The sequence below is a fragment of the Scyliorhinus torazame genome, chromosome 22 (genome assembly GCF_047496885.1).
Source record: "Scyliorhinus torazame isolate Kashiwa2021f chromosome 22, sScyTor2.1, whole genome shotgun sequence".
In the NCBI taxonomy this organism is placed as follows: domain Eukaryota; kingdom Metazoa; phylum Chordata; class Chondrichthyes; order Carcharhiniformes; family Scyliorhinidae; genus Scyliorhinus; species Scyliorhinus torazame.
In genome coordinates this window covers 97094763-97121389 of record NC_092728.1, presented here as the reverse complement: position 1 = coordinate 97121389, position 26627 = coordinate 97094763, and the positions used below count along the sequence as shown (strand labels likewise).

Here is a 26627-nt window from a genome sequence, read left to right as displayed (position 1 = left end):
GATACAGTGTAACCCTCCCACAGTGAGTGAGATACAGTGTAACCCTCCCTCAGTGTGTGATACAGTGTAACCCTCCCTCAGTGAGTGAGATACAGTGTAATCCTCCCTCAGTGAGTGAGATACAGTGTGACCCTCCCTCAGTGAGTGAGATACAGTGTAATCCTCCCTCAGTGAGTGAGATACAGTGTAACCCTCCCTCAGTGAGTGAGATACAGTGACCCTTCCTCAGTGAGTGAGATACAGTGTAACCCTCCCACAGTGAGTGAGATACAGTGTAACCCTCCCTCAGTGAGTGAGATACAGCGTAACCCTCCCTCAGTGAGTGAGATACAGTGTAACCCTCCCTCAGTGAGTGAGATACAGTGTAACCCTCCCTCAGTGAGTGAGATACAGTGTAACCCTCCCTCAGTGAGTGAGATACAGTGTAACCCTCCCTCAGTGAGTGAGATACAGTGTAACCCTCCCACAGTGAGTGAGATACAGTGTAACCCTCCCACAGTGAGTGAGATACAGTGTAACCCTCCCACAGTGAGTGAGATACAGTGTTACCCTCTCACAGTGAGTGAGATACAGTGTTACCCTCCCTCAGTGAGTGAGATACAGTGGAACCCTCCCTCAGTGAGTGAGATAGTGTAACCCTCCCTCAGTGAGTGAGATACAGTGTAACACTCCCTCAGTGAGTGAGATACAGTGTAACCCTCCCTCAGTGAGTGAGATACAGTGTAACCCTCCCTCAGTGAGTGAGATACAGTGTAACCCTCCCTCAGTGAGTGAGATACAGTGTAACACTCCCTCAGTGAGTGAGATACAGTGTAACCCTCCCTCAGTGAGTGAGATACAGTGTAACCCTCCCACAGTGAGTGAGATAAAGTGTGACCCTCCCTCAGTGAGTGAGATACAGTGTAACACTCCCTCAGTGAGTGAGATACAGTGTGACCCTCCCTCAGTATGTGATACAGTGTAACAGTCCCTCAGTGAGTGAGATACAGTGTAACCCTCCCTCAGTGGGTGAGATACAGTGTAACCCTCCCTCAGTGAGTGAGATACAGTGTAACCCTCCCAAAGTGAGTGAGATACAGTGTAACCCTCCCTCAGTGTGTGATACAGTGTAACCCTCCCTCAGTGAGTGAGATACAGTGTAACCCTCCCTCAGTGAGTGAGATACAGTGTAACACTCCCTCAGTGAGCGAGATACAGTGTGACCCTCCCTCAGTATGTGATACAGTGTAACAGTCCCTCAGTGAGTGAGATACAGTGTAATCCTCCCTCAGTGAGTGAGATACAGTGTAACCCTCCCACAGTGAGTGAGATACAGTGTAACCCTCCATCAGTGAGTGAGATACAGTGTGACCCTCCCTCAGTGAGTGAGATACAGTGTAACCCTCCCTCAGTGAGTGAGATACAGTGTAACCCTCCCTCAGTGAGTGAGATACAGTGTAACCCTCCCACAGTGAGTGAGATACAGTGTAACCCTCCCACAGTGAGTGAGATACAGTGTTACCCTCATTCAGTGAGTGAGGTACATTGTAACCCTCCCACAGTGAGTGAGATACAGTGTGACCCTCCCTCAGTGAGTGAGATAAAGTGTGACCCTCCCTCAGTGAGTGAGATACAGTGTAACCCTCCCTCAGTGAGTGAGATACAGTGTAACCCTCCCTCAGTGAGTGAGATACAGTGTAACCCTCCCACGGTGAGTGAGGTACAGTGTGACCCTCAGTGAGTGAGATACAGTGTAACCCTCCCTCAGTGAGTGAGATACAGTGTAACCCTCCCACAGTGAGTGAGATACAGTGTGACCCTCCCTCAGTGAGTGAGATACAGTGTAACACTCCCTCAGTGAGTGAGATACAGTGTGACCCTCCCTCAGTATGTGATACAGTGTAACCCTCCCTCAGTGTGTGATACGGTGTAACACTCCCTCAGTGAGTGAGATACAGTGTAACCCTCCCTCAGTGAGTGAGATAAAGTGTAACCCTCCCACAGTGAGTGAGATACAGTGTCATCCTCCCTCAGTGAGTGAGATACAGTGTGACCCTCCCTCAGTGAGTGAGATACAGTGTAATCCTCCCTCAGTGAGTGAGATACAGTGTAACCCTCCCTCAGTGAGTGAGATACAGTGACCCTTCCTCAGTGAGTGAGATACAGTGTAACCCTCCCACAGTGAGTGAGATACAGTGTAACCCTCCCGTAGTGTGTGTGATACAGCGTAACCCTCCCTCAGTGAGTGAGATACAGTGTGACCCTCCCTCAGTGAGTGAGATACAGTGTAACCCTCCCTCAGTGAGTGAGATACAGTGTGACCCTCCCTCAGTGTGTGATACAGTGTGACCCTCCCACAGTGAGTGAGATACAGTGTGACCCTCCCTCAGTGAGTGAGATGAAGTGTAACACTCCCTCAGTGAGTGAGAAACAGTGTAACCCTCCCACAGTGTGTGAGATACAGTGTGACCCTCCCTCAGTGAGTAAGATACAGTGTAACCCTCCCGTAGTGTGTGTGATACAGCGTAACCCTCCCTCAGTGAGTGAGATACAGTGTGACACTCCCTCAGTGAGTGAGATGCAGTGTAACCCTCCCTCAGTGAGTGAGATACAGTGTAACCCTCCCTCAGTGAGTGAGATACAGTGTAACCCTCCCTCAGTGAGTGAGATACAGTGTGACCCTCCCTCAGTGAGTGAGATACAGTGTAACCCTCCCTCAGTGAGTGAGATACAGTGTAACCCTCCCTCAGTGAGTGAGATACAGTGACCCTCCCTCAGTGAGTGAGATACAGTGACCCTCCCACAGTGAGTGAGATACAGTGTGACCCTCCCTCAGTGAGTGAGATACAGTGTAACCCTCCCTCAGTGAGTGGGAAACAGTGTAACCCACCCTCAGTGAGTATGATACAGTGTGACCCTCCCTCAGTGAGTGAGATACAGTGTAACCCTCCCTCAGTGAGTGAGATACAGTATAACCCTCCTTCAGTGAGTGAGATACAGTGTAACCCTCCCTCAGTGAGTGAGATACAGTGTAACACTCCCTCAGTGAGTGAGATACAGTGACCCTCCCTCAGTGAGTGGGAAACAGTGTAACCCACCCTCAGTGAGTATGATACAGTGTGACCCTCCCTCAGTGAGTGAGATACAGTGTAACCCTCCCTCAGTGAGTGAGATACAGTATAACCCTCCCTCAGTGAGTGAGATACGGTGTAACCCTCCCTCAGTGAGTGAGATACAGTGTGACCCTCCCTCAGTGAGTGAGATACAGTAACCCTCCCTCAGTGAGTGAGATACAGTGTAACCTTCCCTCAGTGAGTGAGATCCAGTGACCCTTCCTCAGTGAGTGAGATACAGTGTAACCCTCCCACAGTGAGTGAGATACAGTGTTACCCTCTCTCAGTGAGTGAGATACAGTGTAACCCTTCTTCAGTGAGTGAGATACAGTGTAACCCTCCCTCAGTGAGTGAGATACAGTGTAACCCTTCCTCAGTGAGTGAGATACAGTGTAACCCTCCCACAGTGAGTGAGATACAGTGTTACCCTCCCTCAGTGAGTGAGATACAGTGTAACCCTTCCTCAGTGAGTGAGATACAGTGTAACCCTCCCTCAGTGAGTGAGATACAGTGTAACCCTCCCTCAGTGAGTGAGATACAGTGTAACACTCCCTCACTGAGTGAGATACAGTGTAACCCTCCCTCAGTGAGTGAGATACAGTGTAACCCTCCCTCAGTGAGTGAGATACAGTGTAACCCTCCCTCAGTGAGTGAGATACAGTGTAACACTCCCTCAGTGAGTGAGATACAGTGTAACCCTCCCTCAGTGAGTGAGATACAGTGTAACCCTCCCACAGTGAGTGAGATAAAGTGTGACCCTCCCTCAGTGAGTGAGATACAGTGTAACACTCCCTCAGTGAGTGAGATACAGTGTGACCCTCCCTCAGTATGTGATACAGTGTAACAGTCCCTCAGTGAGTGAGATACAGTGTAACCCTCCCTCAGTGAGTGAGATACAGTGTAATCCTCCCTCAGTGAGTGAGATACAGTGTAACCCTCCCAAAGTGAGTGAGATACACCGTAACCCTCCCTCAGTGTGTGATACAGTGTAACCCTCCCTCAGTGAGTGAGATACAGTGTAACCCTCCCTCAGTGAGTGAGATACAGTGTAACACTCCCTCAGTGAGTGAGATACAGTGTGACCCTCCCTCAGTGAGTGAGATACAGTGTAACCCTCCCTCAGTGAGTGAGATACAGTGTAACCCTCCCTCAGTGAGTGAGATACAGTGTAACACTCCCTCAGTGAGTGAGATACAGTGTAACCCTCCCTCAGTGAGTGAGATACAGTGACCCTTCCTCAGTGAGTGAGATACAGTGTAACCCTCCCTCAGTGAGTAAGATACAGTGTAACCCTCCCGTAGTGTGTGTGATACAGCGTAACCCTCCCTCAGTGAGTGAGATACAGTGTGACACTCCCTCAGTGAGTGAGATGCAATGTAACCCTCCCTCAGTGAGTGAGATACAGTGTAACCCTCCCTCAGTGAGTGAGATACAGTGTAACCCTCCCTCAGTGAGTGAGATACAGTGTAACCCTCCCTCAGTGAGTGAGATACAGTGACCCTCCCTCAGTGAGTGAGATACAGTGACCCTCCCACAGTGAGTGAGATACAGTGTGACCCTCCCTCAGTGAGTGAGATACAGTGTAACCCTCCCTCAGTGAGTGGGAAACAGTGTAACCCACCCTCAGTGAGTATGATACAGTGTGACCCTCCCTCAGTGAGTGAGATACAGTGTAACCCTCCCTCAGTGAGTGAGATACAGTATAACCCTCCCTCAGTGAGTGAGATACAGTGTAACCCTCCCTCAGTGAGTGAGATACAGTGTAACACTCCCTCAGTCAGTGAGATACAGTGACCCTCCCTCAGTGAGTGGGAAACAGTGTAACCCACCCTCAGTGAGTATGATACAGTGTGACCCTCCCTCAGTGAGTGAGATACAGTGTAACCCTCCCTCAGTGAGTGAGATACAGTATAACCCTCCCTCAGTGAGTGAGATACGGTGTAACCCTCCCTCAGTGAGTGAGATACAGTGTGACCCTCCCTCAGTGAGTGAGATACAGTAACCCTCCCTCAGTGAGTGAGATACAGTGTAACCTTCCCTCAGTGAGTGAGATCCAGTGACCCTTCCTCAGTGAGTGAGATACAGTGTAACCCTCCCACAGTGAGTGAGATACAGTGTTACCCTCTCTCAGTGAGTGAGATACAGTGTAACCCTTCCTCAGTGAGTGAGATACAGTGTAACCCTCCCTCAGTGAGTGAGATACAGTGTAACCCTTCCTCAGTGAGTGAGATACAGTGTAACCCTCCCACAGTGAGTGAGATACAGTGTTACCCTCCCTCAGTGAGTGAGATACAGTGTAACCCTTCCTCAGTGAGTGAGATACAGTGTAACCCTCCCTCAGTGAGTGAGATACAGTGTAACCCTCCCTCAGTGAGTGAGATACAGTGTAACACTCCCTCACTGAGTGAGATACAGTGTAACCCTCCCTCAGTGAGTGAGATACAGTGTAACCCTCCCTCAGTGAGTGAGATACAGTGTAACCCTCCCTCAGTGAGTGAGATACAGTGTAACACTCCCTCAGTGAGTGAGATACAGTGTAACCCTCCCTCAGTGAGTGAGATACAGTGTAACCCTCCCACAGTGAGTGAGATAAAGTGTGACCCTCCCTCAGTGAGTGAGATACAGTGTAACACTCCCTCAGTGAGTGAGATACAGTGTGACCCTCCCTCAGTATGTGATACAGTGTAACAGTCCCTCAGTGAGTGAGATACAGTGTAACCCTCCCTCAGTGAGTGAGATACAGTGTAATCCTCCCTCAGTGAGTGAGATACAGTGTAACCCTCCCAAAGTGAGTGAGATACACCGTAACCCTCCCTCAGTGTGTGATACAGTGTAACCCTCCCTCAGTGAGTGAGATACAGTGTAACCCTCCCTCAGTGAGTGAGATACAGTGTAACACTCCCTCAGTGAGTGAGATACAGTGTGACCCTCCCTCAGTGAGTGAGATACAGTGTAACCCTCCCTCAGTGAGTGAGATACAGTGTAACCCTCCCTCAGTGAGTGAGATACAGTGTAACACTCCCTCAGTGAGTGAGATACAGTGTAACCCTCCCTCAGTGAGTGAGATACAGTGACCCTTCCTCAGTGAGTGAGATACAGTGTAACCCTCCCTCAGTGAGTAAGATACAGTGTAACCCTCCCGTAGTGTGTGTGATACAGCGTAACCCTCCCTCAGTGAGTGAGATACAGTGTGACACTCCCTCAGTGAGTGAGATGCAATGTAACCCTCCCTCAGTGAGTGAGATACAGTGTAACCCTCCCTCAGTGAGTGAGATACAGTGTAACCCTCCCTCAGTGAGTGAGATATAGTGTGACTCTCCCTCAGTGAGTGAGATACAGTGTAACCCTCCCTCAGTGAGTGAGATACAGTGTAACCCTCCCTCAGTGAGTGAGATACAGTGACCCTCCCTCAGTGAGTGAGATACAGTGACCCTCCCACAGTGAGTGAGATACAGTGTGACCCTCCCTCAGTGAGTGAGATACAGTGTAACCCTCCCTCAGTGAGTGGGAAACAGTGTAACCCACCCTCAGTGAGTATGATACAGTGTGACCCTCCCTCAGTGAGTGAGATACAGTGTAACCCTCCCTCAGTGAGTGAGATACAGTATAACCCTCCCTCAGTGAGTGAGATACAGTGTAACCCTCCCTCAGTGAGTGAGATACAGTGTAACACTCCCTCAGTGAGTGAGATACAGTGACCCTCCCTCAGTGAGTGGGAAACAGTGTAACCCACCCTCAGTGAGTATGATACAGTGTGACCCACCCTCAGTGAGTGAGATACAGTGTAACCCTCCCTCAGTGAGTGAGATACAGTGTTACCCTCCCTCAGTGAGTGAGATACGGTGTAACCCTCCCTCAGTGAGTGAGATACAGTGTAACCCTCCCTCAGTGAGTGAGATACAGTGTAACCCTTCCTCAGTGAGTGAGATACAGTGTAACCCTCCCACAGTGAGTGAGATACAGTGTTACCCTCCCTCAGTGAGTGAGATACAGTGTAATCCTTCCTCAGTGAGTGAGATACAGTGTAACCCTCCCTCAGTGAGTGAGATACAGTGTAACCCTCCCTCAGTGAGTGAGATACAGTGTAACACTCCCTCAGTGAGTGAGATACAGTGTAACCCTCCCTCAGTGAGTGAGATACAGTGTAACACTCCCTCAGTGAGTGAGATACAGTGTAACCCTCCCTCAGTGAGTGAGATACAGTGTAACCCTCCCACAGTGAGTGAGATAATGTGTGACCCTCCCTCAGTGAGTGAGATACAGTGTAACACTCCCTCAGTGAGTGAGATACAGTGTGACCCTCCCTCAGTATGTGATACAGTGTAACAGTCCCTCAGTGAGTGAGATACAGTGTAACCCTCCCTCAGTGAGTGAGATACAGTGTAACCCTCCCTCAGTGAGTGAGATACAGTGTAACCCTCCCACAGTGAGTGAGATACAGTGTAACCCTCCCTCAGTGTGTGATACAGTGTAACCCTCCCTCAGTGAGTGAGATACAGTGTGACCCTCCCTCAGTGAGTGAGATACAGTGTAATCCTCCCTCAGTGAGTGAGATACAGTGTAACCCTCCCTCAGTGAGTGAGATACAGTGACCCTTCCTCAGTGAGTGAGATACAGTGTAACCCTCCCACAGTGAGTGAGATACAGTGTAACCCTCCCTCAGTGAGTGAGATACAGCGTAACCCTCCCTCAGTGAGTGAGATACAGTGTAACCCTCCCTCAGTGAGTGAGATACAGTGTAACCCTCCCTCAGTGAGTGAGATACAGTGTAACCCTCCCTCAGTGAGTGAGATACAGTGTAACCCTCCCTCAGTGAGTGAGATACAGTGTAACCCTCCCTCAGTGAGTGAGATACAGTGTAACCCTCCCTCAGTGAGTGAGATACAGTGTAACCCTCCCACAGTGAGTGAGATACAGTGTAACCCTCCCACAGTGAGTGAGATACAGTGTTACCCTCCCTCAGTGAGTGAGATACAGTGGAACCCTCCCACAGTGAGTGAGATACAGTGTGACCCTCCCTCAGTGAGTGAGATAAAGTGTGACCCTCCCTCAGTGAGTGAGATACAGTGTAACCCTCCCTCAGTGAGTGAGATACAGTGTAACCCTCCCTCAGTGAGTGAGATACAGTGTAACCCTCCCACGGTGAGTGAGGTACAGTGTGACCCTCCTTCAGTGAGTGAGATACAGTGTAACCCTCCCTCAGTGAGTGAGATACAGTGTAACCCTCCCACAGTGAGTGAGATACAGTGTGACCCTCCCTCAGTGAGTGAGATACAGTGTAACACTCCCTCAGTGAGTGAGATACAGTGTGACCCTCCCTCAGTATGTGATACAGTGTAACACTCCCTTAGTGAGTGAGATACAGTGTAACCCTCCCTCAGTGAGTGAGATACAGTGTAACCCTCCCTCAGTGAGTGAGATACAGTGTAACCCTCCCACAGTGAGTGAGATACAGTGTAACCCTCCCTCAGTGTGTGATACGGTGTAACCCTCCCTCAGTGAGTGAGATACAGTGTAACCCTCCCTCAGTGAGTGAGATAAAGTGTAACCCTCGCACAGTGAGTGAGATACAGTGTCATCCTCCCTCAGTGAGTGAGATACAGTGTGACCCTCCCTCAGTGAGTGAGATACAGTGTAATCCTCCCTCAGTGAGTGAGATACAGTGTAACCCTCCCTCAGTGAGTGAGATACAGTAACCCTTCCTCAGTGAGTGAGATACAGTGTAACCCTCCCACAGTGAGTGAGATACAGTGTAACCCTCCCGTAGTGTGTGTGATACAGCGTAACCCTCCCTCAGTGAGTGAGATACAGTGTGACCCTCCCTCAGTGAGTGAGATACAGTGTAACCCTCCCTCAGTGAGTGAGATACAGTGTGACCCTCCCTCAGTGTGTGATACAGTGTGACCCTCCCACAGTGAGTGAGATACAGTGTGACCCTCCCTCAGTGAGTGAGATAAAGTGTAACACTCCCTCAGTGAGTGAGAAACAGTGTAACCCTCCCACAGTGTGTGAGATACAGTGTAATCCTCCCTCAGTGAGTGAGATACAGTGTAACCCTCCCTCAGTGAGTGAGATACAGTGTAACCCTCCCTCAGTGAGTGAGATACAGTGTAACCCTCCCTCAGTGAGTGAGATACAGTGTAACCCTCCCTCAGTGAGTGAGATACAGTGTAACCCTCCCACAGTGAGTGAGATACAGTGCAACCCTCCCACAGTGAGTGAGATACAGTGTTACCCTCCCTCAGTGAGTGAGATACAGTGGAACCCTCCCACAGTGAGTGAGATACAGTGTGACCCTCCCTCAGTGAGTGAGATAAAGTGTGACCCTCCCTCAGTGAGTGAGATACAGTGTAACCCTCCCTCAGTGAGTGAGATACAGTGTAACCCTCCCTCAGTGAGTGAGATACAGTGTAACCCTCCCACGGTGAGTGAGGTACAGTGTGACCCTCCTTCAGTGAGTGAGATACAGTGTAACCCTCCCTCAGTGAGTGAGATACAGTGTAACCCTCCCACAGTGAGTGAGATACAGTGTGACCCTCCCTCAGTGAGTGAGATACAGTGTAACACTCCCTCAGTGAGTGAGATACAGTGTGACCCTCCCTCAGTATGTGATACAGTGTAACACTCCCTCAGTGAGTGAGATACAGTGTAACCCTCCCTCAGTGAGTGAGATACAGTGTAACCCTCCCTCAGTGAGTGAGATACAGTGTAACCCTCCCACAGTGAGTGAGATACAGTGTAACCCTCCCTCAGTGTGTGATACGATGTAACCTTCCCTCAGTGAGTGAGATACAGTGTAACCCTCCCTCAGTGAGTGAGATAAAGTGTAACCCTCGCACAGTGAGTGAGATACAGTGTCATCCTCCCTCAGTGAGTGAGATACAGTGTGACCCTCCCTCAGTGAGTGAGATACAGTGTAATCCTCCCTCAGTGAGTGAGATACAGTGTAACCCTCCCTCAGTGAGTGAGATACAGTAACCCTTCCTCAGTGAGTGAGATACAGTGTAACCCTCCCACAGTGAGTGATATACAGTGTAACCCTCCCGTAGTGTGTGTGATACAGCGTAACCCTCCCTCAGTGAGTGAGATACAGTGTGACCCTCCCTCAGTGAGTGAGATACAGTGTAACCCTCCCTCAGTGAGTGAGATACAGTGTGACCCTCCCTCAGTGTGTGATACAGTGTGACCCTCCCACAGTGAGTGAGATACAGTGTGACCCTCCCTCAGTGAGTGAGATAAAGTGTAACACTCCCTCAGTGAGTGAGAAACAGTGTAACCCTCCCACAGTGTGTGAGATACAGTGTAATCCTCCCTCAGTGAGTGAGATACAGTGACCCTCCCACAGTGAGTGAGATACAGTGTGACCCTCCCACAGTGAGTGAGATACAGTGTGACCCTCCCTCAGTGAGTGAGATACAGGGTGACCCTCCCTCAGTGAGTGAGATACAGTGTAACCCTCCCTCAGTGAGTGAGATACAGTGTAACTCTCCCTCAGTGAGTGAGATACAGTGTAACCCTCCCTCAGTGAGTGAGATACAGTGACCCTTCCTCAGTGAGTGAGATACAGTGTAACCCTCCCTCAGTGAGTAAGATACAGTGTAACCCTCCCGTAGTGTGTGTGATACAGCGTAACCCTCCCTCAGTGAGTGAGATACAGTGTGACACTCCCTCAGTGAGTGAGATGCAGTGTAAACCTCCCTCAGTGAGTGAGATACAGTGTAACCCTCCCTCAGTGAGTGAGATACAGTGTAACCCTCCCTCAGTGAGTGAGATACAGTGTGACCCTCCCTCAGTGAGTGAGATACAGTGTAACCCTCCCTCAGTGAGTGAGATACAGTGTAACCCTCCCTCAGTGAGTGAGATACAGTGACCCTCCCTCAGTGAGTGAAATACAGTGACCCTCCCTCAGTGAGTGAGATACAGTGTAACCCTCCCTCAGTGAGTGAGATACAGTAACCCTCCCTCAGTGAGTGAGATACAGTGTAACCTTCCCTCAGTGAGTGAGATACAGTGACCCTTCCTCAGTGAGTGAGATACAGTGCAACCCTCCCTCAGTGAGTAAGATACAGTGTAACCCTCCCGTAGTGTGTGTGATACAGCGTAACCCTCCCTCAGTGAGTGAGATACAGTGTGACACTCCCTCAGTGAGTGAGATACAGTGTAACCCTCCCTCAGTGAGTGAGATACAGTGTAACCCTCCCTCAGTGAGTGAGATACAGTGTAACCCTCCCTCAGTGAGTGAGATACAGTGTAACCCTCCCTCAGTGAGTGAGATACAGTGACCCTCCCTCAGTGAGTGAGATACAGTGACTCTCCCACAGTGAGTGAGATACAGTGTGACCCTCCCTCAGTGAGTGAGATACAGTGTAACCCTCCCTCAGTGAGTGGGAAACAGTGTAACCCACCCTCAGTGAGTATGATACAGTGTGACCCTCCCTCAGTGAGTGAGATACAGTGTAACCCTCCCTCAGTGAGTGAGATACAGTATAACCCTCCCTCAGTGAGTGAGATACAGTGTAACCCTCCCTCAGTGAGTGAGATACAGTGTAACCCTCCCTCAGTGAGTGAGATACAGTGACCCTCCCTCAGTGAGTGAGATACAGTGTGACCCTCCCTCAGTGAGTGAGATAGTGTGACCCTCCCTCAGTGAGTGAGGTACAGTGTGACCCTCCCTCAGTGAGTGAGATACAGTGTAACCCTCCCTCAGTGAGTGAGAAACATTGTTACCCTCCCTCAGTGAGTGAGATACAGTGTAACACTCCCTCAGTTAGTGAGATACAGTGTGACCCTCCCTTAGTGAGTGAGATACAGTGTAACCCTCCCTCAGTGAGTGAGGTACAGTGTGACACTCCCTCAGTGTGTGATACAGTGTAACCCTCCCTCAGTGAGTGAGATACAGTGACCCTCCCTCAGTGTGTGATACAGTGTAACCCTCCCTCAGTGAGTGAGATACAGTGACCCTCCCTCAGTATGTGATACAGTGTAACACTCCCTCAGTGAGTGAGATACAGTGTAACCCTCCCTCAGTGAGTGAGATACAGTGTAACCCTCCCTCAGTGAGTGAGATACAGTGTAACCCTCCCACAGTGAGTGAGATACAGTGTAACCCTCCCTCAGTGAGTGAGATACAGTGACCCTCCCACAGTGAGTGAGATACAGTGTAACCCTCCCTCAGTGAGTGAGATACAGTGTAACCCTCCCACAGTGAGTGAGATACAGTGTAACCCTCCCTCAGTGTGTGATACGGTGTAACCCTCCCTCAGTGAGTGAGATACAGTGTAACCCTCCCTCAGTGAGTGAGATAAAGTGTAACCCTCGCACAGTGAGTGAGATACAGTGTCATCCTCCCTCAGTGAGTGAGATACAGTGTGACCCTCCCTCAGTGAGTGAGATACAGTGTAATCCTCCCTCAGTGAGTGAGATACAGTGTAACCCTCCCTCAGTGAGTGAGATACAGTAACCCTTCCTCAGTGAGTGAGATACAGTGTAACCCTCCCACAGTGAGTGAGATACAGTGTAACCCTCCCGTAGTGAGTGAGATACAGTGTAACCCTCCCTCAGTGAGTGAGGTACAGTGTGACACTCCCTCAGTGTGTGATACAGTGTGACCCTCCCACAGTGAGTGAGATACAGTGTGACCCTCCCTCAGTGAGTGAGATAAAGTGTAACACTCCCTCAGTGAGTGAGAAACAGTGTAACCCTCCCACAGTGTGTGAGATACAGTGTAATCCTCCCTCAGTGAGTGAGATACAGTGACCCTCCCACAGTGAGTGAGATACAGTGTGACCCTCCCTCAGTGAGTGAGATACAGGGTGACCCTCCCTCAGTGAGTGAGATACAGTGTAACCCTCCCTCAGTGAGTGAGATACAGTGTAACTCTCCCTCAGTGAGTGAGATACAGTGTAACCCTCCCTCAGTGAGTGAGATACAGTGACCCTTCCTCAGTGAGTGAGATACAGTGTAACCCTCCCTCAGTGAGTAAGATACAGTGTAACCCTCCCGTCGTGTGTGTGATACAGCGTAACCCTCCCTCAGTGAGTGAGATACAGTGTGACACTCCCTCAGTGAGTGAGATGCAGTGTAACCCTCCCTCAGTGAGTGAGATACAGTGCAACCCTCCCTCAGTGAGTAAGATACAGTGTAACCCTCCCGTAGTGTGTGTGATACAGCGTAACCCTCCCTCAGTGAGTGAGATACAGTGTGACACTCCCTCAGTGAGTGAGATACAGTGTAACCCTCCCTCAGTGAGTGAGATACAGTGTAACCCTCCCTCAGTGAGTGAGATACAGTGTAACCCTCCCTCAGTGAGTGAGATACAGTGTAACCCTCCCTCAGTGAGTGAGATACAGTGACCCTCCCTTAGTGAGTGAGATACAGTGACTCTCCCACAGTGAGTGAGATACAGTGTGACCCTCCCTCAGTGAGTGAGATACAGTGTAACCCTCCCTCAGTGAGTGGGAAACAGTGTAACCCACCCTCAGTGAGTATGATACAGTGTGACCCTCCCTCAGTGAGTGAGATACAGTGTAACCCTCCCTCAGTGAGTGAGATACAGTATAACCCTCCCTCAGTGAGTGAGATACAGTGTAACCCTCCCTCAGTGAGTGAGATACAGTGTAACCCTCCCTCAGTGAGTGAGATACAGTGACCCTCCCTCAGTGAGTGAGATACAGTGTGACCCTCCCTCAGTGAGTGAGATAGTGTGACCCTCCCTCAGTGAGTGAGGTACAGTGTGACCCTCCCTCTGTGAGTGAGATACAGTGTGAGCCTCCCTCAGTGAGTGAGATACAGTGTGACCCTCTCTCAGTGAGTGAGATACAGTGTGACCCTCCCTCAGTGAGTGAGATACAGTGTAACCCTCCCTCAGTGAGTGAGAAACATTGTTACCCTCCCTCAGTGAGTGAGATACAGTGTGACCCTCCCTCAGTGAGTGAGATACAGTGTAACACTCCCTTAGTTAGTGAGATACAGTGTGACCCTCCCTTAGTGAGTGAGATACAGTGTAACCCTCCCTCAGTGAGTGAGGTACAGTGTGACACTCCCTCAGTGTGTGATACAGTGTAACCCTCCCTCAGTGAGTGAGATACAGTGACCCTCCCTCAGTGTGTGATACAGTGTAACCCTCCCTCAGTGAGTGAGATACAGTGACCCTCCCTCAGTGAGTGAGATACAGTGTGACCCTCCCTCAGTGAGTGAGATACAGTGTGACCCTCCCTCAGTGAGTGAGATACAGTGTGAGCCTCGCTCAGTGAGTGAGATACAGTGTGACCCTCCCTCAGTGAGTGAGATACAGTGTGAGCCTCCCTCAGTGAGTGAGATACAGTGACCCTCCCTCAGTGAGTGAGATACAGTGTTACCCTCCCTCAGTGAGTGAGATACAGTGTAACCCTCCCTCAGTGAGTGAGATACAGTGTGTCCCTCCCTCAGTGAGTGAGATACAGTGTGACCCTCCCTCAGTGAGTGAGATACAGTGTAACACTCCCTCAGTTAGTGAGATACAGTGTGACCCTCCCTCAGTGAGTGAGATACAGTGTGACCCTCCCTCAGTGAGTGAGATACAGTGTGACCCTCCCTCAGTGAGTGAGATACAGTGTAACCCTCCCTCAGTGTGTGATACGGTGTAACCCTGCCTCAGTGTGTGATACAGTGTAACCCTCCCTCAGTGAGTGAGATACAGTGTAACACTCCCTCAGTTAGTGAGATACAGTGTAACCCTCCCTCAGTGAGTGAGATACAGTGTGACCCTCCCTCAGTGAGTGAGATACAGTGTGACCCTCCCTCCGTGAATGAGATACAGTGTAACCCTCCCTCAGTGAGTGAGATACAGTGTAACCCTCCCTCAGTGAGTGAGATACAGTGTAACCCTCCCTCAGTAAATGAGATACAGTGTAACCCTCCCGTAGTGTGTGTGATACAGCTTAACCCTCCCTCGGTGAGTCAGATACAGTGTAACCCTCCCTCAGTGAGTGTGATACAGTGTAACCCTCCCGTAGTGTGTGTGATACAGCGTAACCCTCCCTCGGTGAGTCAGATACGGTGTAACCCTCCCTCAGTGAGTGAGATACAGTGTAACCCTCCCGTAGTGTGTGTGATACAGTGAAGCTGAAAAAAGCTGCATCTCTGACAGTGCAACACTCTCTCAGTGCTGACACCACGAATGCGAGTCTAGATGTTGCGCTAAAGGCCCAGTAGTGGGGCTTACCGCTATAACTTTGTGACTTAGAACTGGGTCAGGGCAGCACAGTGGCGCAGTGATTAGCATTGCTGCCTCACGGCGCCGAGGTCCCAGGTTCGATCCCGGCTCTGGGTCACTGGCCGTGTGGAGTTTGCTCATTCTCCCCGTGTTTGTGTGGGTTTCGCCCCCACAACCCAAAGAAGTATAGGGTAGATGGATTGGCCACACTAAATTGTTCCTTAATTGGAAAAAATTAATTGGGTACACTAAATTAAAAAAAAAAAAGAACTGGGTGTAACCAGCCTCTGGAGTGAACAGGCAGTCATGGTAGCATAAGACCATAAGATGTAGGAGTGGAAGTAAGGCCATTCGGCCCATGGAGTCCACTCCACCATTCAATCATGGCTGATTTCAACTCCATTTACCCGCACTCTCTCCATAGCCCTTAATTCCTCGAGAAATCAAAAATTTATCAACTTCTGTCTTAAAGACACTCAACGTCCCGGCCTCCACTGCCCTCTGTGGCAATGAATTCCACAGACCCACCACTCTCTGGCTGAAGAAATTTCTCCTCATCTCTGTTCTAAAGTGACTCCCTTTTATTCTAAGGCTGTGCCCCCGGGTCCTAGTCTCCCCTGCTAATGGAAACAACTTCCCCACGTCCACCCTATCTAAGCCATTCAGTAGCTTGTAAGTTTCTATTAGATCTCCCCTCAACCTCCTAAACTCCAATGAATATAATCCCAGGATCCTCAGACGTTCATCGTATGTTAGCCCTACCATTCCTGGGATCATCCGTGTGAATCTCCGCTGGACCCGCTCCAGTGCCAGTATGTCCTTCCTGAGGTGTGGGGCCCAAAATTGCTCACAGTATTCTAAATGGGGCCTAACTAGTGCTTTATAAAGCTTCAGAAGTACATCCCTGCTTTTATATTCCAAGCCTCTTGAGATAAATGACAACATTGCATTTGCTTTCTTAATTACGGGCTCAATCGCAAGTTTACCTTTAGAGAATCCTGGACTAGGACTCCCAAGTCCCTTTGCACTTCAGCATTATGAATTTTGTCACTGTTTAGAAAATAGTCCATGCCTCTATTCTTTTTTCCAAAGTGCAAGACCTCGCACTTGCCCACGTTGAATTTCATCAGCCATTTCTTGGACCACTCTCCTAAACTGTCTAAATCTTTCTGCAGCCTCCCCACCTCCTCCATACTACCTGCCCCTCCACCTATCTTTGTATCATCGGCAAACTTAGCCAGAATGCCCCCAGTCCCGTCATCTAGATCGTTAATATATAAAGAGAACAGCTGTGGCCCCAACACTGAACCCTGCGGGACACCACTCGTCACCGGTTGCCATTCCGAAAAAGAACCTTTTATCCCAACTCTCTGCCTTCTGCCTGACAACCAATCGTCAATCCATGTTAGTACCTTGCCTCGAATACCATGGGCCCTTATTTTACTCAGCAGTCTCCCGTGAGGCACCTTATCAAAGGCCTTTTGGAAGTCAAGATAGATAGCATCCATTGGCTCTCCTTGGTCTAACCTATTTGTTATCTCTTCAAAGAACTCTAACAGGTTTGTCAGGCACGACCTCCCCTTACTAAATCCATGCTGACTTGTCCTAATCCGACCCTGCACTTCTAAGAATTTAGAAATCTCATCCTTAACGATTGATTGGTCACATTGGTTAGCACAGTTGCTTCACAGCTCCAGGGTCCTAGGTTCGATTCCTGGCTTGAGTCACTGTCTGTGTTCGATTCCTGGCTTGAGTCACTGTCTGTGTGGAGTCTGCACGTTCTCCCCGTGTCTGCGTGGGTTTCCTCCGGGTGCTCCGGTTTCCTCCCACAGCCCAAAGATGTGCAGGTTAGATGGATTAGCCATGCTAAATTGCCCTTAGTGTCCAAAAAGGTTAGGTGGGGTTACTGGGTTACGGGGACAGGGTGGAGGCGTGAGCTTAAGTAGGGTGCTCTTTCCAAGGGCCGGTGAAGACTCGATGGGCTGAATGGCCTCCTTCTGCATTGTAAATTCTATGAAAATCTATGAATTCTGATTAAGTGAACAGTAACATGGGCCTGAATGCGTCTGTTTTGTAGTTCAGTTTAATTTGGAATAACAGGAATGTATAAATTTTTTTTAAGAAGGGCTATCAAAAGCAGCCCCCGTCTCCCAGTAGGCAAGACATAGATCTCTCCATCTCCAGAGGGAATTTCGTGGTCTTGTCACAGTGGGGGGCAGAGCAGTATCGTGCGGTGAAACGTTAAAATTCCACTGACTTCGAAGGACCTGGAAAATCCTGCCGGTGGCAGTGGCCATAAAATTCGGCCCTGGGTTTTCGTTGCCACATCTTTTATTTAAGACTATTCCTCCTTGCTGCTGTCTCTGCGCCTGGTTTGTCCTGCGCTCTCTGATGCCACCTATAGTAACTCTCTTCAGCTGCCTTCCTCTTTCTCCGACACCCCTGCCATCTGCTGGTCACATCAAACACTGCAGCTATTTCTCATATTCTCTGCTCACCACCCTCCCCCACCGAGTGCAATATTTCATTCCCTTTCCCTGAGCACCTGTCGGCTTCATTTATCATGTAATTATTTTGTTAAGTGATGGGGGAGGAGGGTGTGGTTGGCAGGAGGCTATAGCTTCCCTATTCCCATTTGCTTTCCTGTCTAACTCTACGTATCCCCAGTACCCAAGGGAGCAGCTGTCAGCCCCCCACCACCTAGCCATCATTTCTGTCACTCGTTGGCCATGACTTCAGCTGCCTCTTCACATTTGCTTCGTCAAGTTCTGTGATTTGGTCTCAATAGATATATTTATCTCCAAACCTTTTTTTAAAATGTTTGAAATTCCCTCAATAAACTCCACTCGGATCTCTGACACCTTGCCACAGGGAAGCCATGTGGCATTGTTCCATTTTTGTTACTCATTCTGTGGGACGCTGTTGGCAAGCCGACATTTATTGTCCATCCCTCGGCGCACATTGAGGAGACAGTGCCGAGTTTTCTTCTTGAACTGCCCATGCGGTTGAAGTGCTGTTCAGCCGGGCGCTCTAGGATTTTAACCCAGCGCCGATTAGACTGCCCATTCTTCAGTTTCTATGCTGGAGAGTCTGGTTTTCTGGTCCCTGTCCAATACCCATGTGGGCGGCACGGTAGCACAGTGGTTAGCACTGTCGCTTCACAGCGCCAGGGTCTCAGGTGCGATTCCCGGGTTGGGTGACTGTCGGTGCGGAGTCTGCACGTTCTCCCCGTGTCTGCGTGGGTTTGCTCCGGTTTCCTCCCACAAGTCCCGAAAGACGTGCTTGTCAGGTGAATTGGACATTCTGAATTCCCTCCCAACCAGGGGCTGGTTTAGCACAGGGCTAAATCGCTGGCTTTGAAAGCAGACCAAGGCAGGCCAGCAGCACGGCTCAATTCCTGTACCAGCCTCCCCGAACAGGTGCTGGGTGTGGCAACTAGGGGCTTTTCACAGTAACTGCATTTGAAGCCTACTTGTGACAAGAAGTGATTTTCATTTCATTTCAGTTTGCCCCAACAGGCGCCGGAATGTGGCGACTCGGGGATTTTCACAGTAACTTCACTGCGGTGTAAATATAAGCCTACTTATGATAATAAAGATTATTATTATTTGATCCGGACTGCTTATTCTCCATTATTTTTACTTTGAAACGAGAGTCTCTCTGATCTCCTATTTCCTTCTGATCCCCAAACAAACAGACACAATTTACTTCAATTTATTTTATGATTAATTCCCATTTACATCTTTGGTCTGTCTTTATGCTGGGAATGTGAAACTTCTTTTTGTGCTTCATAACTGTTTTTTTTAATCTACAGAACCATGGTCTAATTTACCCAAGAGTGTGGACAAAGAGTTCCTTCTACACTTAACAATTCAATACCGCAGAAATCTCCATTACCAGTACCTCCCAATGTTCGCCTCGGGCTTAATTTGTTAGCTAATCTAGTCGATTATCTGATATATTTTCAATTCCTTTAACCAAGGTTTCTCCATGTGAATTTTCTTCTCCCAGCCATACAGCCCATTCACATTGCTTCCCACCCGGAATTCTTCAGGTCTGTCAGTGGCCGCCCTACGGACAGTCAGGAGCGTATGTCCAAGTCGGAATGTTGTCGGTGCCAACTCGCTGCCCTTGCAGCAGTGGAGGCTGGGTTTATTTGAGGCAGAGTCAGATGGATTTTGGGCAGGAAGGGGAGTCAAGGGCTGTGCGGGGCTGAGAGAAAAGCGAAACCACAACCAGGTCGGCCATGATCTTACTGAAGGTCGGAGCAGGCTCGAAGGGCCGACTCCTGATGCTAAGTCCTCTGATGTCGTTGTAGTTGCTGAAGGTCAGTTATCCCGTGTGAGCCTTAATAGTGTATATTATCAGGCTTTTCACTGAATGGGGGCATCACAGTCAGGCATGATGCTGTCAGCACGTAGATTGGCTTGGGTTAAAAAGTGCACGTATGGTGGGGGTCACAGTCTATGAATGCTCACTGCCTGGGCCACAGGGCAGGACTGCGGGAAATCGGCCAGGGAAAATACTTATCTAAAACACGATACTGAAGCTGTTTAGTGGGTTTTTCTGGGGGTGTCCAGGCATTGCTTTGGTAACATCGTGTCTTCTTTCATTCATGAATAGGAGGCCCAGGATCCGGCAAGGGAACTCAGTGCGAGAAGATCGTGCACAAGTATGGCTACACTCACCTGTCCACCGGTGACCTGCTGAGGGCAGAGGTCAATTCGGGGTCAGAGAGAGGAAAGAACTTCCATAAAATCATGGAGGGAGGGGGTCTGGTACCTCTGGTAAGTTGAATTACAGTCAGAATCAGTCACTAAAGTGTGTGATTCCCCCATCATCTCGAGTGTGTTTTTCGGCGATGGGAGCAGCCCTCCGGCGGGATTTGCTGGTCCCGTTAACTGCACCCTCATCGCCGGGACACCTGTGCGCCGGCGTGGGACCAGAATTCCACCCATAGGGGCAGAAATAGGCCATTCGGCCCATCAAGTTTGATCAGCCATTCAACGAGTTCAGGACTGATCTGATATGATAATCCTCAACTCCACTTTCCCAACTTATCCCCATAACCCTGGATTCCATTAATGATTAAAAATCTGTCTATCTCAACCATGAATGCACTTAACGACCCAGCCTCTACAACAGTGATGGGCAACCTGGACTAGTGAGTGGGCCACAAGAGTGTCCCGCCTTCATCTCAGTGGGCAGCAAGATTGAAATCAGGCTTGTTCACTAACCTTGACCCCATGAATAAGGTTAAATACATTTAATACACACCTAATATTTCTTGATGCGCAATAGAAAATGCGAATCATTTATGTATTAATAGAAGTGTCATCAGCTTCAAATGGCAAACACAATATAAATATTTACACTTGGACACAGAGGGAGCGCACAGCTCTCGCACTCAATGTTGTGAACAATCAGCACCTTACCTCCATTCACTTGTCCTCGCTTTTGGCGCAAATCATTCCAGTCATACCGGTAGGAAAAAAAAAACTATGCGCACAAAAATCAGCGGAAAGTGGCAACCCTGCGCGTGGGAAACGGTCAACAAAATGTCTTGTGGTTGCAGTCAGAATCCAGATCGTCCGAACGTGGCCCCTGGGCCGCAGGTTGCCCACCGCTGTTCTACAGCTCTCTGCGGTAAAGAATTCCACAGATTCACTAGCCTCTGAGAGAAGAAATTCCTCCTCACCCCTGTCTTAAATGGGCGACCCCCTCACTCTGAGATGAAGGACCCTCCGGCTCTGAGAATTTTCTTTTGAGGTTCAAGCGGCTTTTACACGTCAGTTTTAACCAATTGCTGCTGAGTGTGTTTCCTTTATCGGAATGTATTTATGCAGAGTCGCAGCAAGCACTCTGCATTGTCCTACACATTAGCACCTGAAACACTTTGCTCAGCTGCCTGAGGCTTCAGTTAATTGAAAAAAATGAAATGAAATGAGAATCACTTATTGTCACAAGTAGGCTTTAAATGAAGTTACTGTGAAAAGCCCCCAGTCGCCACATTCCGGCGCCTGTTCGGGGAGGCTGGTACGGGAATTGAACCCGCGCTGCTGGCTGTGTTCTGCATTACAAGCCAGCTCTTTAGCCCACTGTGCTAAACCAGCCCTCAATATGTTGTTCACTGTGTGTTTGGTGTTCTCTTTTGCATCTGATGTCAAGCGTTCAGCTTCTTTGCATACAGTATTTGCGTCTGCTTACCCTCCAATTAAATGCCTTGAATTTGTTTCATAGAACCATCCAGAACAGAAGGAGCCCATTTGGCCCCTCATGCCTCTGCCATCCCTTTTGACAGAGTTGTCCACTTAGCAGTACCCAACCAGTTTTTTTTTTCTCTCCCTTAAAGCTCCCCTAAATTTCTTTATTTTTAAGTATTTATCTAATTTTCTTTGGAAAATTGCTGTTGAATCTGTTTCCATCACCCTTTGGGGCAATCACTTCCAGATCACAATGACTCACAGCATAATTAAAAAGCAGAAGGTATCCCCCATATTTCCCTCCTTACGTCTTGTTTTTTGACAATTGTCTTAAACTCGGTGTCCTCTGGTTACTGATCCTCCTGCCATTGAAAACAGATCCACCCCCCCATTAAAAACACAATAAAAACGCTCATTGTTGTAGCTGCTGCAGCGTTAACATGTTTTAAATAATTGTGCCTAACATGCATGAGATGACGGTACAATGTTCTTGCTCCAAATTCCACCTCTGCCTCCAATATTCTCATAACACTAGAATGTGCTCATTACTGCCTATGACAGCTGGAGCTAAATTGAACCTGTTTCAATGTAATCTCGCTGAGCTCCGAGCTCATCAATTTAAAAATCATATAAACCCAAAAGACAAAGATAACAAACACACACACACACACACACGTGTGCACATACACAAACACAGGCCATACTCATGTGCCACTCACGCACCATACTCCCACATCAATCACATACCACACACACTCCACCCACACACACTGCATAAACACATGTGCGCACACATCATACACCACACACATGTGCATATATGCAAACACTCACACAGCACACACTCACGTTCATACACACAGAAAAGCGTGTATACACACACACACTTAAACACACACCGCACGCGTGTGCACACACACACCGCACGCGCACACATCACACTCCACCCACACACACAGACCACACACATACTCCCTCACCACTCACACTGTATCCACACATACCACACACATGTGTGCATAGACACACAAACATGTGGCTTCATAGCGCCAGGGTCCCAGGTTCGATTCCCGGCTGGGTCACTGTCTGAGCGGGGTCTGCACGTTCTCCCCGTGTCTACATGAGTTTCCTCCGGGTGCTCCGTTTTCCTCCCATTAGAAAGACGTGCTTTTAGGTAATTTGGACATTCTGAATTCTCCCTTTGTGTACCCGAACAGGCGTCGGAATGTGGCGACTAGGGGCTTTTCACAGTAACTTCATTGCCTACTTGTGACAATAAAGATTATTATTAAAAACACACCACAATCACATACCTCACACACCACACAAGCACCACACACACACACAGGCACACGTGCACACCACACACCATCACATGCATACACATTTTCACACTACACACAAACACACCACAGACAATGTGTGTTCACACACCATACACACAGGCTCGCAGATACATACATGCGCTGCAGACACATGCACTGGCACAGAAACGTGCACTTGCACAGAAACGTACGCTCTCACACACACACGCACGCACTCTCACACGCAAACGCACTCACATGTATACACACTCTCACGCACATTTTTAGGCCACAGTGTAAAGAGTTGATAATTTCTGTTCTAATTGAGCTGTGAGCTGTGCCACTCTTTCTTACCATTCCTCTATGTTTAATAGTTTGGTGGTGTAGCTTGTAGGTGAATAGCATGTATTTTGTTTTTTTAAATCCCCAGTTCCTGCATATTGAAAATCCTCTGTACCCATCTTGTTTCTTCAGGAAACTATCCTGGAAATGCTGAGGGACGCCATGATTGCCAAGGCAGATGTCTCGAAGGGCTTCTTGATTGATGGCTACCCCCGGGAAGTGAAGCAAGGAGAAGAATTTGAGAAGCGGGTACAGGGTTTTGTGGCATTTGGGGAAGGGGGGTGCATATGGAGACAGACCATGGGTTTCCAAACGCATCGGGTCTGTGGGTGGGTCTGGTAAGTCCAGGAACCTAGGAACCGTCTGGGCAGTAGCTGGGTGCTGGGCCTGGCCTGCCCTCCGACCATCCAGCCCCTTGGCTGCTCCTAGCTCCACCTGCTGTACCGGTTCGGCTGTGTGGTGCGTACCAGTCAGAGTCCCAGAAGCCTCATCACTAATGTGCCCAACCGAGGTGAGTGTATCCGCGTTGGTGGAGGGTGTGGGTGACAGCAGTGACACAAGGTCCGTGTCCGCATCGGACCCCAGGTCCGTGGTCTCCTGGGTTGAGCCTTGGACCGATGGACGTTGTCCCCAGCCCATGTGAGGTGCCGTGTCCGGTCTGTCCATCATCTGTCTGGCCGTCCTCTGTGCGTCACTGGCCAGAGCCCCCGTCCTCTGTGCGTCACTGTCCAGAGCCCCCGTCGTCTGTCCGTCACTGTCCAGAGCCCCCGTCCTCTGTCCGTCACTGTCCTGGCTCTCCGTCCTCTCTTCGTCCGTCTCATGGCCGTCAGTGTCCTGACTGTCCATCCTGTGTTCGTCAGTGTCGTTTATGTCGGTCCTCTGTGTGCCCGCTTCCTGTGCCCCGGCCTGGGAAGAGGGCCCTCCTGTCCGTGTTCCTTCCCCTCCCTGGCGTGCGTCCTTGTGGGCGGATGAACTTGGACCTGGATGGCGGGGGCTTCTCCGAGACGTTCCGGGACGATCGGCTGTTGGCCCTGGAATACACAATAAAGCACGTATCATTAGACACGCGGAGTCGGGTGTGAGGGGGTGGAGGGGGCAGTGTGAGGGGGTGGGGTGTGAGCGGGGGGTTAGGGGGTGGAGGGAGCAGTGTGTGGGGTGCAGCGTGAGGAGGGGGTGGGGGAGGTGAGGGGCTGAGGGAGTGTAGCCAGGCAGGGAAGTCTCACTTGGTACTGCGCCTCCGATCTGGCATGGCGCTACCTCTCGGGTGGCGGCTCCCCCAGCGATGTCCAGAGCCCTCTGCTCATGGACGGTGAGGGGGTGCCGCACAGGTGATCCCCCTCCAGTTCTTGCACACTCACGATGGTTGTGGGCTGTCTTCTCCTGCGGGGGGCGGAAAGCATCAGAGTTAGGCGGTCAGCAGCAAGTCATGCAGATTTTGGCAACATTATGACTGGGGGGGAGGGGGGCACTGGGCACCATGCCATAGCAGCTCGCAAGGGGGGGGGGTGCAACGTGGTGCCCCCCCCACCCCTCCTGCGTGGGCGGGGGGGGGGCGTGATACCTGGTTGGGGGGGGGGGGGGGGGAGGGGTGGGGTGTGGCCCGGGGGAACTCTCGGGTTACTTACCCTGGCAGCCATCGTGAGGTCGTGGAGCTTCTTATGGCACTGGTCTCCAGAGCGGCGGGTGTGCCCCACAGTGCTGACGGTGATGCCCACTTCACGCCAGCTGTGCTTGACTGTGCTGGCCGGGTACCGGTGGCCACATCTTGGGCACAGGACCGCCCTGCGCTCTTCAACTGCATCCAGCAATGCCTCCAGGTCATTGTCCGAACCTGGGAGCGGCACGGCGGGGCTCAGCCATCTCGATCGGCCGGGGCCTGTGCGCGGATCGCGCACATTAAATGACGCGGCGTCATCCGGGCGTCGTGCGATGACGGCTCTGCTGTGGCGCCATGCCCGCTGTGTTGCTCGCGACCCCGGCTGCTGGCCCCTTTTCGGGACCTGAATCGACGCTGCCGGCGGCCCGTTCGCGACGGCGCGGATACTCTGACTCGCCATCGGAGAATCCCGCCCATGGTGTGATCCCTTCTTAATGAAGCTAATTTACACCCCACAAATACAGAAATAGTTTTCAGGGCCGGAAAGTCTATACAGCAGAAATTATGATTTAGTTAAACACCCAATTGCACCTTCATCAACAAGTCTTAACTTTTTCAAAGTTTATTGTTAGTGACACTAATTGTCAAAAAATGGAAGTTCAACCTAATTCTAGTGCATGCAAGAGAACACAATCTTTGAGACAGTTAACAGCCGCACCCTGACCAGAACGTTGGAATTTCCATGCCTAACCGTGGGTGTGTGAATGCCAGAGGCTGCTGTCAGCTTCACAATTGCAACAATGAAGGTGCTGACTGTTTCACCATAATTACAACTGTAAAATCTGGGCCATTGTATCATTGTTGTTTGCGAAAGTTTATGCAAATTGACTGCTGCGTTCCCTACACTACAACGGTGGCTACACCTCAAAAATGCTTAAATTGGCTTCAAGACACTGTTGGACTGGCCTAAGATTGTGAAAGTGCGACACAAGTAGAAGTTCTCACCTTCCTTCTTTGCTTGGCTTGAAGCCAAGTGTTTGTCACTGATGGACGGTTACCCTCTGTCACCTTGCATTCCCAGACTGAATTAGTCATGAGAGGTCACTGCGCCTTTTCCCAGAGATACTCTGCTTCCTCCTCTCTGTTATCGTCTGAGGTTGGCTTTATTGTGGTGCCTCCCTTGGACAAATAGCCCACTGACACTCCACATCCAGATGAAGAGTTAACAGCTTGGCCACTGGTTAATAATAATATAATAATCGCTTATTGTCACAAGTAGGTTTTAATGAAGTTACTGTGAAAAGCCCCTAGTCGCCACATTCCGGCAGCTGTTCGGGGAGGCTGGTGCGGGAAGGGCCTGTTAAACTGTAACCCGCTGTATCCAAGTGGAATTGGTGGCAAGGGGAAAGCAGTTGAGAGATTGCTGCTGATGAGATTGCAGAGGTGCCTGATCATCGGTTCGACGTACTGTATGCAGTTTTGGCCTCCTCATCGAAGAAAGCATGTATGCTTGCCAAAGAGGGGAGCGCAGCAAATGTTCACCAGACTGATTCCTGGGATGGCAGGATTGTCGTATGAGGAGATGTTGGACCAACTAGGCCCTAGAGGGGTTCTAATTGAAACATATAAAATTCTGACAGGGCTGGACAGACTGGATGCAGGGACCAAAGAGAAAATGCTGGGAAATCTCAGCAGGTCTGGCAGCATCTGCAGGGAGAGAAAAGAGCTAACGTTTCGACTCCAGATGACCCTTTGTCAAAGTCTAAAGCAGAGAAAGTGGGAAATATTTATACTGCGGAGTGAGAATGAAAGATGAGTCATAGCCACAGAAACACAGGGAAATGGGGTGCTAATATCTGCAGAAAGCAAGGGGAAAGAGTGCTAATGGCAGTCCCC

At 49.9% G+C, this 26627-nt stretch overlaps 1 protein-coding gene across 5 annotated transcripts in view; it reads left to right on the top strand.

Moving 5' to 3' along the window:
* The window catches only part of LOC140399248 (adenylate kinase isoenzyme 1-like), a 242246-nt gene that overhangs the window by 198552 nt on the left and 17067 nt on the right, over positions 1-26627 (top strand). For all 5 annotated transcript variants that reach the window (XM_072488681.1, XM_072488680.1, XM_072488679.1 and 2 more), the window contains 2 exons: positions 19909-20072; positions 23267-23383. In XM_072488681.1, coding sequence (XP_072344782.1) covers positions 19909-20072; positions 23267-23383 — 281 coding nt within the window. The remainder of the gene's footprint in view (positions 1-19908; positions 20073-23266; positions 23384-26627) is intronic.